This window comes from Miscanthus floridulus, chromosome 9 (assembly GCF_019320115.1).
Source record: "Miscanthus floridulus cultivar M001 chromosome 9, ASM1932011v1, whole genome shotgun sequence".
Lineage (NCBI taxonomy): Eukaryota > Viridiplantae > Streptophyta > Magnoliopsida > Poales > Poaceae > Miscanthus > Miscanthus floridulus.
The window spans coordinates 9,853,546-9,866,692 of NC_089588.1; the positions used below are offsets into that span (position 1 = coordinate 9,853,546).

Sequence of the window (13,147 nt, forward strand, 5' to 3'; positions counted from 1 at the left end):
CCAAGAGAGAGCATGGATTACAGATGGGAGAAAAGAGGAAAACGAGAGGCAAAGGAAGTCCTTCAAGGAGCTGGGTCTTCCTTTTCCTCTATGCGGGCCCCGCTAACATGGCAGGCGGTGATAGGGATAGCCCCACGCTAGGCGCATGTCCGCTGACCCTAATAGGGCTGCGCTGGGCATCTATCCACTGATGATGCCACGTCCTGGCATTGTCAGCAGGTTGTCACGTCCCATCCCACCCCGGCGGGTGGCATGGTGGACCAAGGTGTTGATCGGCGGCCATACAGGGAGCAGGCGGCACAGTGACTGCACGTCCGTTACTGTGGATGATGCGAGTTTCCTTCTGGACCGTAGTGGTTGTCGTAAGCTTCCGTAAGGATTCACGCCCAAGGGCAAATGACGGCGCCCACAATACTGTAAAGCAAATTTCAGCGCCTACAACACTGTTTGGGCTCTGACATGCCTGGAAGGTCACAAAGCACCCTTCTGGCATGGCCTGACAGCACTGTCCTATAGGGGTGCAGGGTACGGTCCTCGGTATTGCAGTTGACTTTGAATGCCTTGCCCTATCTGCTCCGCGCGTTGTTGTAAAGGAGTCGCGCGTAGACCTTGGTCGAGGCGGAGCCAGCCCTCAGATGTCGAGCGAGGCGGAGCCAGCCCTTAGACAGCCCTCAGATGTCGGGCAAGGCGGAGCCAGCCCTCAGACGTCGGGCGAGGCGGAACTAGCCCTCAGATGTCAGGCGAGGCGGAGCCAGCGGAGCCAACCCTCGGGGGTCAGGCGAGGCAAAACTAGCCCTAAGACGTCGGGTGAGGCGAAGCCAGCCCTCGGGGGTCGGACAGGGCGGAGCCAACCCTCAGGGGTCGGACGAGGCGGAGCCAACCCTTAGGAGCCAGCCAAGGCTGAGCTGACCCTCGAGGGCCGGGCGAGGCGGAGCCCGTGGCTTTGGTGGCTGGATGAGATGGTGCCCAGCAAGAGGTGCAGCCATGCTCCTGATCACTTGGATGAATCAATGTTGATGGTTATTAGCTCCTTCTCTTTGGGTACCCTGCTATTGGTCCCCGACAGGTACCTTTTCTATTTTCCCTAGAGGTTTTTGGAACCAGCCGATACTAAAGACCAGTGAAAATAGTGCATTTCTTTTTAGATAATGGATAGAAATCCGGCCTCTATATCCATATATCCATTGGTGGACATACACAGCCAAAGTTTACAAGAGCCTTTGGACTCTAAGCCTCAAAAGAGGTACGCAAAAAACATAAAGCAACAAGACTAAGGGAGCTAGAAGAACTAACCTTCCAACTTCTATGCCCTTGCTTCAAAACTGCTTTGATCTTGTGCGGTAGCAATCCTTCACATCCTTGTTTACTTAGAAACTTTGATGTCAAAACAAAGGTACCAAAGTGGGAACCGTGCGTGGAACTGCAAAGACAATGCCTTCAGGAAGGAACACAACGTAGGCACGCCGCCGCTGCCCATCCAACATGGACAATGATTTTACTTGCAAGATCCACATCGAGAGAGGAGGGGCGCATCAACAGGCGCCTCCAAGGAATATGGATCCCAAAGACGTCGTTGTCGTCAGCCCAACAGCAAGACGAAGACTTTTGCCTAGCACCCAACCCACTTCCAACGACAGCACGCCAACGCCCAGCAAGATCCAGTGTTGATGACTGTACATCGATCACGGCCACCACCGCACAATCCTGCACGCCGACAATGCCATGGGGAGCATAGATCCATCCATATCAGGAACAAATCTGAGCCCCAAGGAGCCATGGAGGGGAACCACCGCAAGGAGGCTGACACCGGTGCAGAGCCAGCCATAGCCGGCCCGCACCACCTGCTACATCTGCTCTGCCGCTGGCTTCCGAGAGAGCCCACCCTTGGATCCCGCCAGATCCGACCTCATGGCCACTAGATCCGGTGAAGGGCGCACCAGATTAACTGTGAGGCGCCATAAGAAAGTCGCTACCATATGTGGCATGTCGATTTAGTGCTTACATGGATCTCACAGATATGACCCACATGTCAGCAGCAGTACTGTTTGGCTCCCTGAAGTTTGTATCAATTTTTGGACCATCTTAACGATCTCGAACGGAAAAACTCAAAACCAGGAATTTATAAATCACATCGACAACAACAATTTTTATATACAAATTATCTTTATTCGACAACAAACAAGAATGATATTATTTTTCTAAGGTGACGAGCCATAATACGCGATTAATATGCTGCTGGAATTTTTTTTAGCATCTTAAGGACCTCAAATGAAAAAACTCAAATATAAGAATTTATAGATCTTATCGAGAGCTCATGGCATGAAAAAAACAATAACTTTTAGAATGGAGTATTTACGAAGGGAGTCATTAAATGTTCAAAAATAATATAAAATTTGAGCACAACAGTAATCGTGACCAGGCTTGTCTGAGGTGAGACGTCCTCCTACTTCACGCCTTGACTACACAAAGCCAGCAACTATCGCCCGCACCACACCGTCATGCCTCTCTCCAGCACCGCATAGGTACGTCACCTCCCCCTCCAGCGCCGAGGAAGCTAAGCGCGCTACGCCCACAGCACACTGCACACATGGCTTCCTCTTGCTCCTCCGCTCAACACCAACGGGACTGCCGCCGTAAAGAGGACCGTCGCCACGTACTCTCGGGCCCGCCGATGACCTCGCGCTGCGCGTCAAGCGCTGGCGGCTCACGTTGGCGTCCCCGACGCTGTCGTCAGTGAAAGCCGCCTCGCGGGCGTCGTCTTCCTCCGGCTCCACTGGAAAAACTGCCCCGCTGGCGGACAGGGCTGACAGGCCCAGGGTGTTGTCGTCGTTGGCGCCGTCCATGCATGAAAGCCGGCTCGCAGACGTCGTCGTCTTGCTCCACTGGACAAATAGCCCCGCGGGCCATGGCCGGTCAGGGGCGCGCCTAGGGCGGCGACGACGCCAGCGCCGTCCAAGTCCCAGCATGTGGTATGTAAAAGCCTAAAAGGTAGCTATGGAAGGAAGAGATGCAGCAGCAGCCGTTGCAGCGAGCAACCTGCAAGTGGCCGTTGGTTGTTGGAAAGTTGGAATTGCTAAGATTTACTCTATAAAGGTTACACAGTTCGATCTGTAGCCTTTTGGTGAAGTTGCGTTCTTGTTTTTTGGTGGTGCCTGATTTAGTTTATAACTTGTTTAGAGCTGTGAATAAATCATTTGCTTATCATCTTAGACTGCCTTATGTGTTGCTTTTCGTTTATGATGAAGAGAACCAGAACCGGACCATCATCATTTTGTGGTTCAATTTTCGTTTTGTTATTATGACCATGTTAGCAGTTTTGTGCTGAGTCGAGTGTCGGCAAATTGAACATGATTATTCCCTTGCGATGGTACGTAACAAAGATCATGCTGGTGACTATATATAAACTTTTTTTAAAATTTTTTTATGAAAACTTTATTTTTTTATTTGCCTGATCATAAAAAGTCATCATCTCAATTGTGCCTGGAGTACTATCCCCAGGTCATTTTGCACCCCATTTGAGATTTGACTAGCAGCGCTCTCCAGTTTGTAGGTAGCGGTACTGCAGGTGTAGTAGTATACTACTACTCCAGCAGTTAAGCGGTGCTCATGTCTTGGGCTCTTCAATTTCTAAGAAATTTGTTCTCCTTGTTCTCTGCTTTCTTGTTCAATGTGTATGGTAAGTGAATGTTGCTTATATGTAACACTTTGGTTGCAGATGAGACCATGATATTTTGATTCATATCATCCCTCGCCTAGGTACACTGAAATTCCACGGCATGCCAAGCCTTGTTTGGCTGCACATTGTATTCACCTCAATCCACTTCAACACACGTGGACTAAGGTGGATACGGGTGCAGCCAAACAAGCCCTAATGTTGACGATGAGCGTGGAACATACAACGATAGGTCGTATTCAGGTTGCCGGATCCGACTACCATGGCCCACAGGGACCAATGATGTAGTGCCGCCTGAAGCGCTACATGGAATTGATTGACCATGTCTTAATGTTCATCATCATAAGGAAATAATTATTACTGTAAAACTTGGTAAAGCGTGTTAACCTCTGTAGAGGCCGCGTCTACGTGTTATATAGCGCCCTGAGCTGACCAGGCGAACGTCTTGTACAGACTACAAACCAACATCCTGAAGATCAGCCAGAGTTTACAACATACTTATGTTATCTATATACTAACAACTAATATCTATCTTGTACAACAAACACTAATGTTGGCCGATGATCAAGTGTCGGTTCTCAGTTTATTACTTGATATAAGAGATAAACATGGACACACAAATCTTCATTTCGTAAAGAAAACCATGGCAATATGTAATACTGGTAGTAACAAAATTCAAAGCACTCCTAAAAAGACTTCCCTCCGACTTCCATTATTCATACATGCATGCATTGGCTAATTTTAGTTGAAGCGCCGACCATCGCCTTTGCTTCATGCTTGCTAATCAGTTTGTGTTTGTCTTGCTCTTGCCCATGTAGCAACAAGGACATATACTTTGTCGTACAACTTGTCCGAGAGTCGAAAGCAAGCAATTCTCCAGTTTCTCTTGAACAACAAAACACCAAATGCAATCCATGTACCAACCACGAAGCCGCACCCGAGTCCAAGATAAAAGAATGGTATCCCATAACCTTCTTCAGTTCTTCCCAGGCCACCTTGCTTTGGTGCATGACGCTCACTCGAGCAATTGTCTTGAAGAGGATGTCCACAAAGACCGATGTTGCCAATGTACATAGATGGATACTCTGCATACAGGGTATCAAGCTGTACTCCCGATGGAATTCTTCCTGTAAGATCGTTGTATGATAATTCCAAGTAACTTAAGAACGTCAGATTTGACAGAGTGGCTGGTATTTCCCCTGAAAGCATGTTCCTGGAGAGGTCCAATGATTGCAGTGATCGCATTTCCCCGATCTTCTTTGGAATAACTCCAGTCAAGTGGTTCCTTGATAGATTCAAATTCACAAGCGCATCAAGAACAACTATTTCTTCTGGAATTTCACCGGTTAAGTCGTTTGAAGATAAATCAATGCTCGTCATACTTGTGTCCAAAATTCTTTGAATGGAACCATAGTTCAATTCCTGCCCCTTCCAGACCGTAGACAAACTATTAAGATGAGAATCAATTATTTCAATGCCGTCAGAAACAATTATTTCAATGGTGTCAGGACAACCCATCATGGATGTGTTTGTCATAAATTCGAGATTTGATAGGTAGATCGGCAGAGAGCCTGATATCTTATTGTTATTTAGGTCCATGTACTGAAGGCAAGAAAGGTTTGTGATGTTCATTGGAATGCTACCAAAGAACTTGTTGTGACTTAATCGTATAACTCTTAATGATGTTAAGCTTCCAATCCACATTGGCAATCTTCCAGAGAATTTGTTCCAAGACAAATCTAGGCAGACCACATTTGTCAAGTTTTGCAGAAAAGACGGGAACTTTCCTGACAAACTATTGTTACTTAAGGCTACAAATTTCATAAATTCCATTACCCTGAGGCATGACGGTGGTTCTCCCTCCAAAAAATTGTTGGATAAGTCCAACACACCCAGTCTCTGAAATTTACAAAAGGATTCAGGAATATGACCAGTGAGTCGGTTGGAGAACAAAGTCAACGATTCTAGATTGGCGGATCCAACAGCAGAGTGACCAATGAGTCCTGACAACAAGTTATTGGATAAGTCCAACCACGTTATGTTTGGTGGCAGCGTGGGTATCTGACCAGTTAATTTGTTTGAACTGAGGTAGAGATCCTGAAGTGACATGGAGCCCATATCAGCCGGCAAAGTTCCGTTGAGTTGATTGTTGGAGATGTTCATGAATTCGACATTTGAAAAGGCATCGGAGAACCATTGTGGAAGCCTATCAGCTATACCTGCACTCGAGATATCAAGATGGGTGATGTTCACATTCCACTGAAGCCACCCAGGAAACAGTGGGCCCATCTGGCAGGATGCAAAGTATACATACTCTAATGTAGATGGTGGTTGCCAGTCCGAGCTGATCTCAATCTTGAGGGCATTATATGACAAGTTTATATATTGCAAGGTCCTTGCACTAGCAAAGTGTTCCTCAGTTATCGTGCCATCCAGTTTATTTCTCTTTAGATCTAGATGGGTTAGATTACTAAGCTTACCCATCTCATATGGAACATGTCCTGTGATGTAGTTCCAACCTAGATCCAGAACAACCAAGCTCATGAATTGCCCCATCCATCTCGGTAACATCCCGGTTAAATGGTTCGAACCGAGGCACAATTCTTGCAATTTGTTGGGTGAACATCGAGGTAGATTCCTAAACAGCTCAGCTACGTCACCATATAAGAGAGTGCATTCAAGGATCAGGACCTCCAAATTGCATAGGTTCTTAAGATTCGTGATCATGCTGCACATGTTCTTGTCATCATCATGATAATCATAAAGACAATAATCATTTGAAAGATCAAGGACTTGAAGGGATGTCATGTCTCCAAGAGCATCCGGAAATTGACCGTACATACTAGTGTAGCTGAGGTAAAGGACTCTAAGGCTTGTTATGTTCCAGAACCAGCTGGTCACCATTGGATGGTGGAAGGAGTTCCCGGAGGCATCGAGCTCCTCGAGATTTGTAAGGTTCAGGTGTGGCAGCGACTGGATTGCGCTTGCAAGAGAGCAGCGTGAAAGATGGAGGGCCCTCAAAGATGGAAGCATGTTCATGACACGAGGCCAATCCGCTACTGTGCTGAGGTTCACTTCGTCCAAGTTAAGATATTGTATGGAAGGAATGTGTGTTAACCATGAGAGATCCGTCGAGTTCATGCTTCCCATAAATGATAGATCCAGATACTGCAGCCTTGACAAGTTGCCAAGTTGGGGAGGTAGGCCACCATAGAACGGTATGCCAGAGAGGTCAAGATACTTGAGATTCTTTAGAGAGCCCAAGAACTCGGGAAGACGACCCGTTGGCCCTGCTAGATCATTCCCGCTGAGGTCAAGGTGCTCTAGGTGATCCAGAGAAAGCAAGGAAGGACTTATCTGGCCGGCCAAATCTAGTCGGAAGGTGCTTCCACCTCCAAGTCGAAGCTCGTGGACGTGGCCAGTTCGGTTGCTGCACCGGACGCCTCTCCACCGGCAGCAGTCTTGCTCGTCGTGGCGACCGTCTCGCCGCCAGGAGCTGAGGACGCCGCGACGGTCGCTGGTGACGCCATGCTTGAATGCCAGTAGGGCGTCCCTCTCGTGTGGTATGCAGCTCAGGCTCGCTCTGTTACCACCGGCGGCTGGCTGGAGCTGCTGCTGCTGCGTGGCGAGGAACAAGCAGCAGCAGCAGAGCAACACGAGCATGGCAGCAGCTAGGCGATGCATGGTGGCAACCATCGACAATAATGTCGCTATGGTAGAAGAGAATGGCAGGATATATCAGTTCTGGAGTCAGAGTGGATCCGTTCTGGAGCGCGAGTGTTGTTATTATAGTAGACGGATGCAGAGGAGAGGATACTGCAGATGGGTCAATTGACCGTGGACTGAGGTCGTCGGTCACCTGCCGTGTAGAAGCGGTCAGGCATCTGCGTGAAGGCCCACGCGCACTCGCACTCCTCCGACGCGGATTGGATTGGGCGGGGAAGGCATCTACAGTACAGTACTCCTCCGTCGGCCAGCGTCTCACTCTCATCTGCTGCCATGCTCGATTATTGCCTCTGCCATGCTACGTGTACAAGCGGTCACCTCATCGGCTGACCGACGACCTCAGTCCACGGTCACCTTCCGTGTAGAAGCGGTCAGGCGTGTGTCAGTGTGGTCATCATCGATTCGATTATTGCCTCGGCCTCTCATCCCCTCACAAAAGCATGTTTAGTTCCAAAAATTTTTGCGCAGTACCCATTACATCGAATCTTACGGCACATGCATGGAGTACTAAATATAGACGAAAAAAAACTAATTGCACAGCTGGATGAGAAATCGCGAGACGAAACTTTCGAACCTAATTAGTCTATAATTAGACACTAATTGCCAAATACAAACGAAACCAAATCTAAAAAAATTGGATCTAAACGTGGCCTTACTGTACATTCCTCTCCATCTGTACATTCCTCTCCATTTGTGCGGATTTGATTGATTGATTTCTCCACGCGTAGGGAAAAGCGCCGTGGTACATTCCTCTCCATCTGTACATTCCTCTCCATTTGTGCGGATTTGATTGATTGATTGATTTCTCCACGCATAGGGAAAAGCGCCGTGCTGCTGGCCTCCATGCACGCAGAGACAGGACGCTAATTGCTTGGCTTGGGTGCCTCCTCTCCATCTGTTTGTTTCTATGGTCGTCAGTAAGGTTTCCTGTACTGTCTTTTTGTTTACTTAATTAAGATGTATGTTTATGGTAACAACCACTATTGGAAACTGGGTGTTTGCCGAGTGCTAAAATGTTTGCCGAGTGTATTCTATCGGACACTCGGCAAAGAAGCTATTTGTCGAGTGCTGTCACAAAGGGGCCGTTCGGATGGTTTGAAAACCAGCCGGTTTTCACTGTGCACGGATGGTTTTCACTGTTCACGCTCTCACAAATTCCTCCAGATTCACCCAGATTCCTCCAAGCGAACAGGGCAAAAAAAACACTTGGCAAAATAATTGCACTCGGCAAAAGAGGCAAAAAAAACACTCAGCAAAGTTTTGCACTCGGCGAACGATAAAAAAAACACTTGGCGAAGTTCACATCCGTCAGTACGTGTGTCGTCCGTTAGTACGGTTGCCGAGTGTCCGTTAGTGGAAAACTCGGCAAACAAATACACTCAGCAAAAGAGACAAAAAACACTCGGTAAAGGGAGGCACTCGGCAAAGAAATATGTTTGCCGAGTGCTAAACCTGTGGCACTCGGCAAAGAAATATATTTGCCGAGTGTAAACATGTGGCACTCGGCAAATAATTTCTTTTTTTGTCCTCTGACATTGAAACTTTTTCTGCTCAACACATACAACATGTGGTATTCCATGTTAAAATTTGGTATATTTTCTAGATCTGTTTGCTATATTTAATTAATTTATTGCATTTCTAGGAATTTTTTGGTATAAATCAAATTTGAACCGCAAGTGATTCAAATATTAGAATAAAATGAGTAGAAAAATGATATTCATGTTATTGAGTCCAGTGTGAGGCCTCACCCGGGAAATGAAAAAAAAATCGAACATCTTGTTCAGAAAACACGACCACGAACATGTGGTCGATTGGTTTTTAAATTCTAAAAAAAGCAAACGAAGTCTTAAAATCATGAGATTTGTCATGATGTGATGATATCATACATGGAGGCTGTGGTAAAAATTTGAGAAGGTTTGGCACAATTTATCACGCACGATGTTTATAAACCAAAGCATCTCAGAAGAAGGATCATAGCGTTGAGAAGGGTTTGGTAAGATTTGGAGTCAAAGTGACGGTCGAATTGGGGTTTGGCTTCAAAACTTTTTGTATAGGCAATAGAGAACATAGATTGTTTCATGTGAAATTTTGCTAATTTTTTGGATCCGTTTGATAATTTTAATTTATTAAGTGCAATTATAGAATTTTAATTGATATAAATTAAATTTGAGCTATAACTGCATAAAATAATTTAATAATATTTGTAGAAAAATCAAATATATATTGTTAAGTCAATTTGACAAGGTATTTTCAAAGTACATTAGAAAAAAAAGAAAAACACGTTATGGAAAAGAAGGAAAATGAAAAAAAACGGGGTTTGCCGAGTGCCACATTTGACACTCTCCCCGATCCGACACTCGGGAAAGCCCGATCCGACACTCAACAAACCTTCTTCATTTCCAGCTCGGCGCTCCCTCACCTGCACACACGCACATACGCAAACTCACCCGCACACACGCACCTTCCGCGCCCGCGCCGCGCGCACTGCGCCGCCGCCGCCGGCACGTCTCACCCCCGCACCGCCTGTCTCCCGCCGCTGGCCTCCCACGTCCGCGCCCACGCTCGCACCACGGCCGCCCCTGCCCCTGCCACAGCCAGACCCCCTGCGCCGCCCCTGCCGCTCTTCAACGCACCTCTTCGCCAGTTCCTCATCGGAACCATCGCCGGCGACGAGCAACAACATAGGTATGGTGGCCCCTTCTATCCCTAGAGTACGATCCGAGCGCTCATGACCTTGATGGAGAAGTGGTCATGAGGGTGGGAGGAGGCAAGAAGCATGGCCGGTTCTGGATTGGCGATGGCACAATAGACATGGCCGGTACTCCCACTCTCTCCCAGCTTCGAGCACGGAGCACGAGTTCTAGCCCGGCGATACGCCCATGGCCGGACTCTACACAGTTCTAGATGGACGCACTCCAGGTTATTTATGTTTTATTCATCGTTCATTGATTTTTACATACTTTTGCATTGCATTGTAACATTGGAATAAAATATTGTAGGCTCAGCTGGAGCAAGAAATGAGGCTCCGGGAGGAGCTAGAGGCGAGGATGGAGGTAGAGCGACAGAGGATGGAGACAGAGCGACTGTAGATGTTTGAAATGATGAGGGCTATTTACGCTACAATCGCTCAACCTCCGCCACCGATGCCAGTCCCTCCTCCTCAACCTGCTCAAAATACTATTTCTGGCACTGTGAGTCACTTCACAACCTTATAATCACCGTTTCTAATTTATGCAGAATCAATCTTTTCTCCTTTGTGATGTGCATATGTTTCTAGTTTCTAATTTCTAGTTTGTTTCTAGTTTGTAGTTAACCTTGTAATCTCTGTTTCATTCTCAATCACTGTAACTTAGCTACTTTTAGTTTCCATAGAATTAATTACTATTTCTAGTCGCTAGTTTATTTCTAATACTTGTATATTTCGTTCTCAATAACTGTGAATGATTTATCTCTTCTCCTTTGTGCAGAATCAATCTACGGCATCGAATGAGCCTTATGACCAACTGTGGTCACATTGGTCACCGTGGTCACAGTGACTACGTTTATTTGCATTTCTGATGAGCCTGGAGAGCAACTGTAAACAAACTTACTTGTGAATGTGAATTTTATTTGCATTTGTGATTGTGAGTGAACCTACTTGTGATTCTGAAGTTTATTTGCATTTATGTGTTGTCGATATATCTATATGAACTACCTGTGATGCTTATTGTGAACTATCTGTGATGGATGTAATATTTATTTGAGTGTGGTACGTTATATCTGACCAAACCAAATAAACTAGATATATATGGTATCTTTGTCGAGTGTTACATTTGGCAAAAGGGCTATTTGCCGAGTGCCAAGCTAAATACACTCGGCAAAGAGGCCACGTGGCAAAAATCTGTGCGTTTTGGGCCTAAAATGGCCATCTTTGCCGAGTGTCACTGTAACACTCGGCAAAGAGGCCAAAATCTAGGCCTAGAATGGCCAGTCTTTGTCGAGTGTCCGGGATGTGACACTCGGCAAACAAAGGCATGTAAGCAGAGTGTCATGGCCGGAGCACTCGGCAAACAAGGGTATGTTTGCGGAGTGCCCAGGCCATTAGACACTCAGCAAACGTGCCGTGACCGTCTCCGTGCCATCACATTGCTTTTATTTGTCGAGCATCGGTTTTAGCACTCGGCAAAGTCTTTGCCGAGTGCCCGATAAAAAACACACAGCAAAGAAACTTTTGCCGGTACTGTGTACGCCGTGTGCTGTTTGCCGAGTGTAACACTCGGCAAAGCCTTTGCCGAGTGTTTTTTGGGCTTCGCCGTGTGAAAGCCCTAGTTTGGTTTTGGCTAATTGATGAAACCTATTTGGACTAACCTAAGTGCTAAGTGTGTGTAGCAAAGAAAGGATTGGTCCAAGATCAAGTTGAGTGTTCGGCTATGACACTAGTGTGCTCGGCCAAAACTCTTATGTGGTCGGCTATGGCACTAGTGTGGTCAGCAAGGCACTTGAGTGGTCGGTGTGTGGTCGGCTGTGCTTTGGAGTGATCGGCCAAGGTAAAGGAGTGGTCGGCTATGATGTTCAAGTGATCCAACTTGAAAAGAAGAAAGAGAAAAACAAAATGGGCGCAAGGCAAAGGTATACTTGATAAGGCCATTTTGTTTTTAGCACTCAAGACACCATAGAGGGCGTGAGTGTATTTAGGATTGATAGTCGTACTATGAAGAGGGGCAAAATTCATTGTGAAATGCAGTTATCAAAGTGCTACTAAATGTTCTAACTCATTGCATATGTATTTAGATTCTAGTGAGTGCGAACATCCTTGAAAATGCTTTGAAAATATGCTAACACACATGCACAAAGGTGATACACATTGTGTTTAGCACTTGGGAGCAAGGGTGAAGTGTTGAAGATAAGAGAAGGGGTCACTGCTGTAACCGGATGCTAGTCCCCGTGGGACCGGACACATCCGGTGACAAACCCTAGGAGAAGGACAGCAGCGCAGCGGTGACCGGATGCTGGCCCTCGGGCGCGACCAGACGCGATGCTACATCGGTTCCTCGGTAGGCAGAGCGGTGCAATGGCGACCGGATGCTATGGCGTGTCCGGTCAAGTGGACCAGACTCGTCCGGTCGGGAAAAATCGTTTCTAGAACCTCTCTGAGTTGGACCGGACGCTGAGGCGTTGTGAGTCGGGTTAGTTGACCGAACGCGTCCGGTACGAGTGTAGTGAGCATGCACAAAGGAGGCATTACGCGCCAATGGTAACATTCAAACGGCTAGGACACTTGGCGTCCAAAGAGTGACCGGACGCTGGTGAGCGGACATGTCCGGTGCACCCTGTAGCGCGTCCAGTCAATGCGCAGTCAGCCCACTAACGGGGCCAACGGGTATGTTTTCAATGGGTGTCTATAAATAGTAGTTAGCTGGCTTTGAGGTATCTCTCTTGGCATTTTGACATTCTTAACATCCCTTTGAGCTAAGCATACTCCCTCCCACTCATCTCCTTGCTCGATAGTGTAAATCAAAGTGAGATTGAGTGATTCCAAGTGCATTGCTTGAGTGATTGCATTTAGAGGCACTTGGTGATTCAGTTTTGCTGTGGATTTCTCTTGTTACTCTTGGTGTTTGCCACACCTAGACGGTTTTGAGCAGTGAGGATCATTGAGCGGAGGGTGGTGTTTGTCTCTGGCTCCGATCGTGGTGATTATAAGGGGTTCTTGAGCCTTCCCCGTGGGAGTTCATAAAAGGCATCTCTAGTGGATTGCTCGTAGCTTGT

At 47.0% G+C, this 13,147-nt stretch overlaps 1 protein-coding gene across 1 annotated transcript; it reads right to left on the reverse strand.

Moving 5' to 3' along the window:
• Positions 1 to 4,098: 4,098 nt before the first annotated feature.
• On the reverse strand, positions 4,099 to 7,412 carry LOC136481319 (receptor-like protein EIX2). Its single transcript, XM_066478681.1, has one exon. It carries the CDS (start codon positions 7,367 to 7,369, stop codon positions 4,454 to 4,456), a length of 2,916 nt encoding a protein of 971 aa, XP_066334778.1. The 5' UTR covers positions 7,370 to 7,412; the 3' UTR covers positions 4,099 to 4,453.
• Positions 7,413 to 13,147: the final 5,735 nt, after the last annotated feature.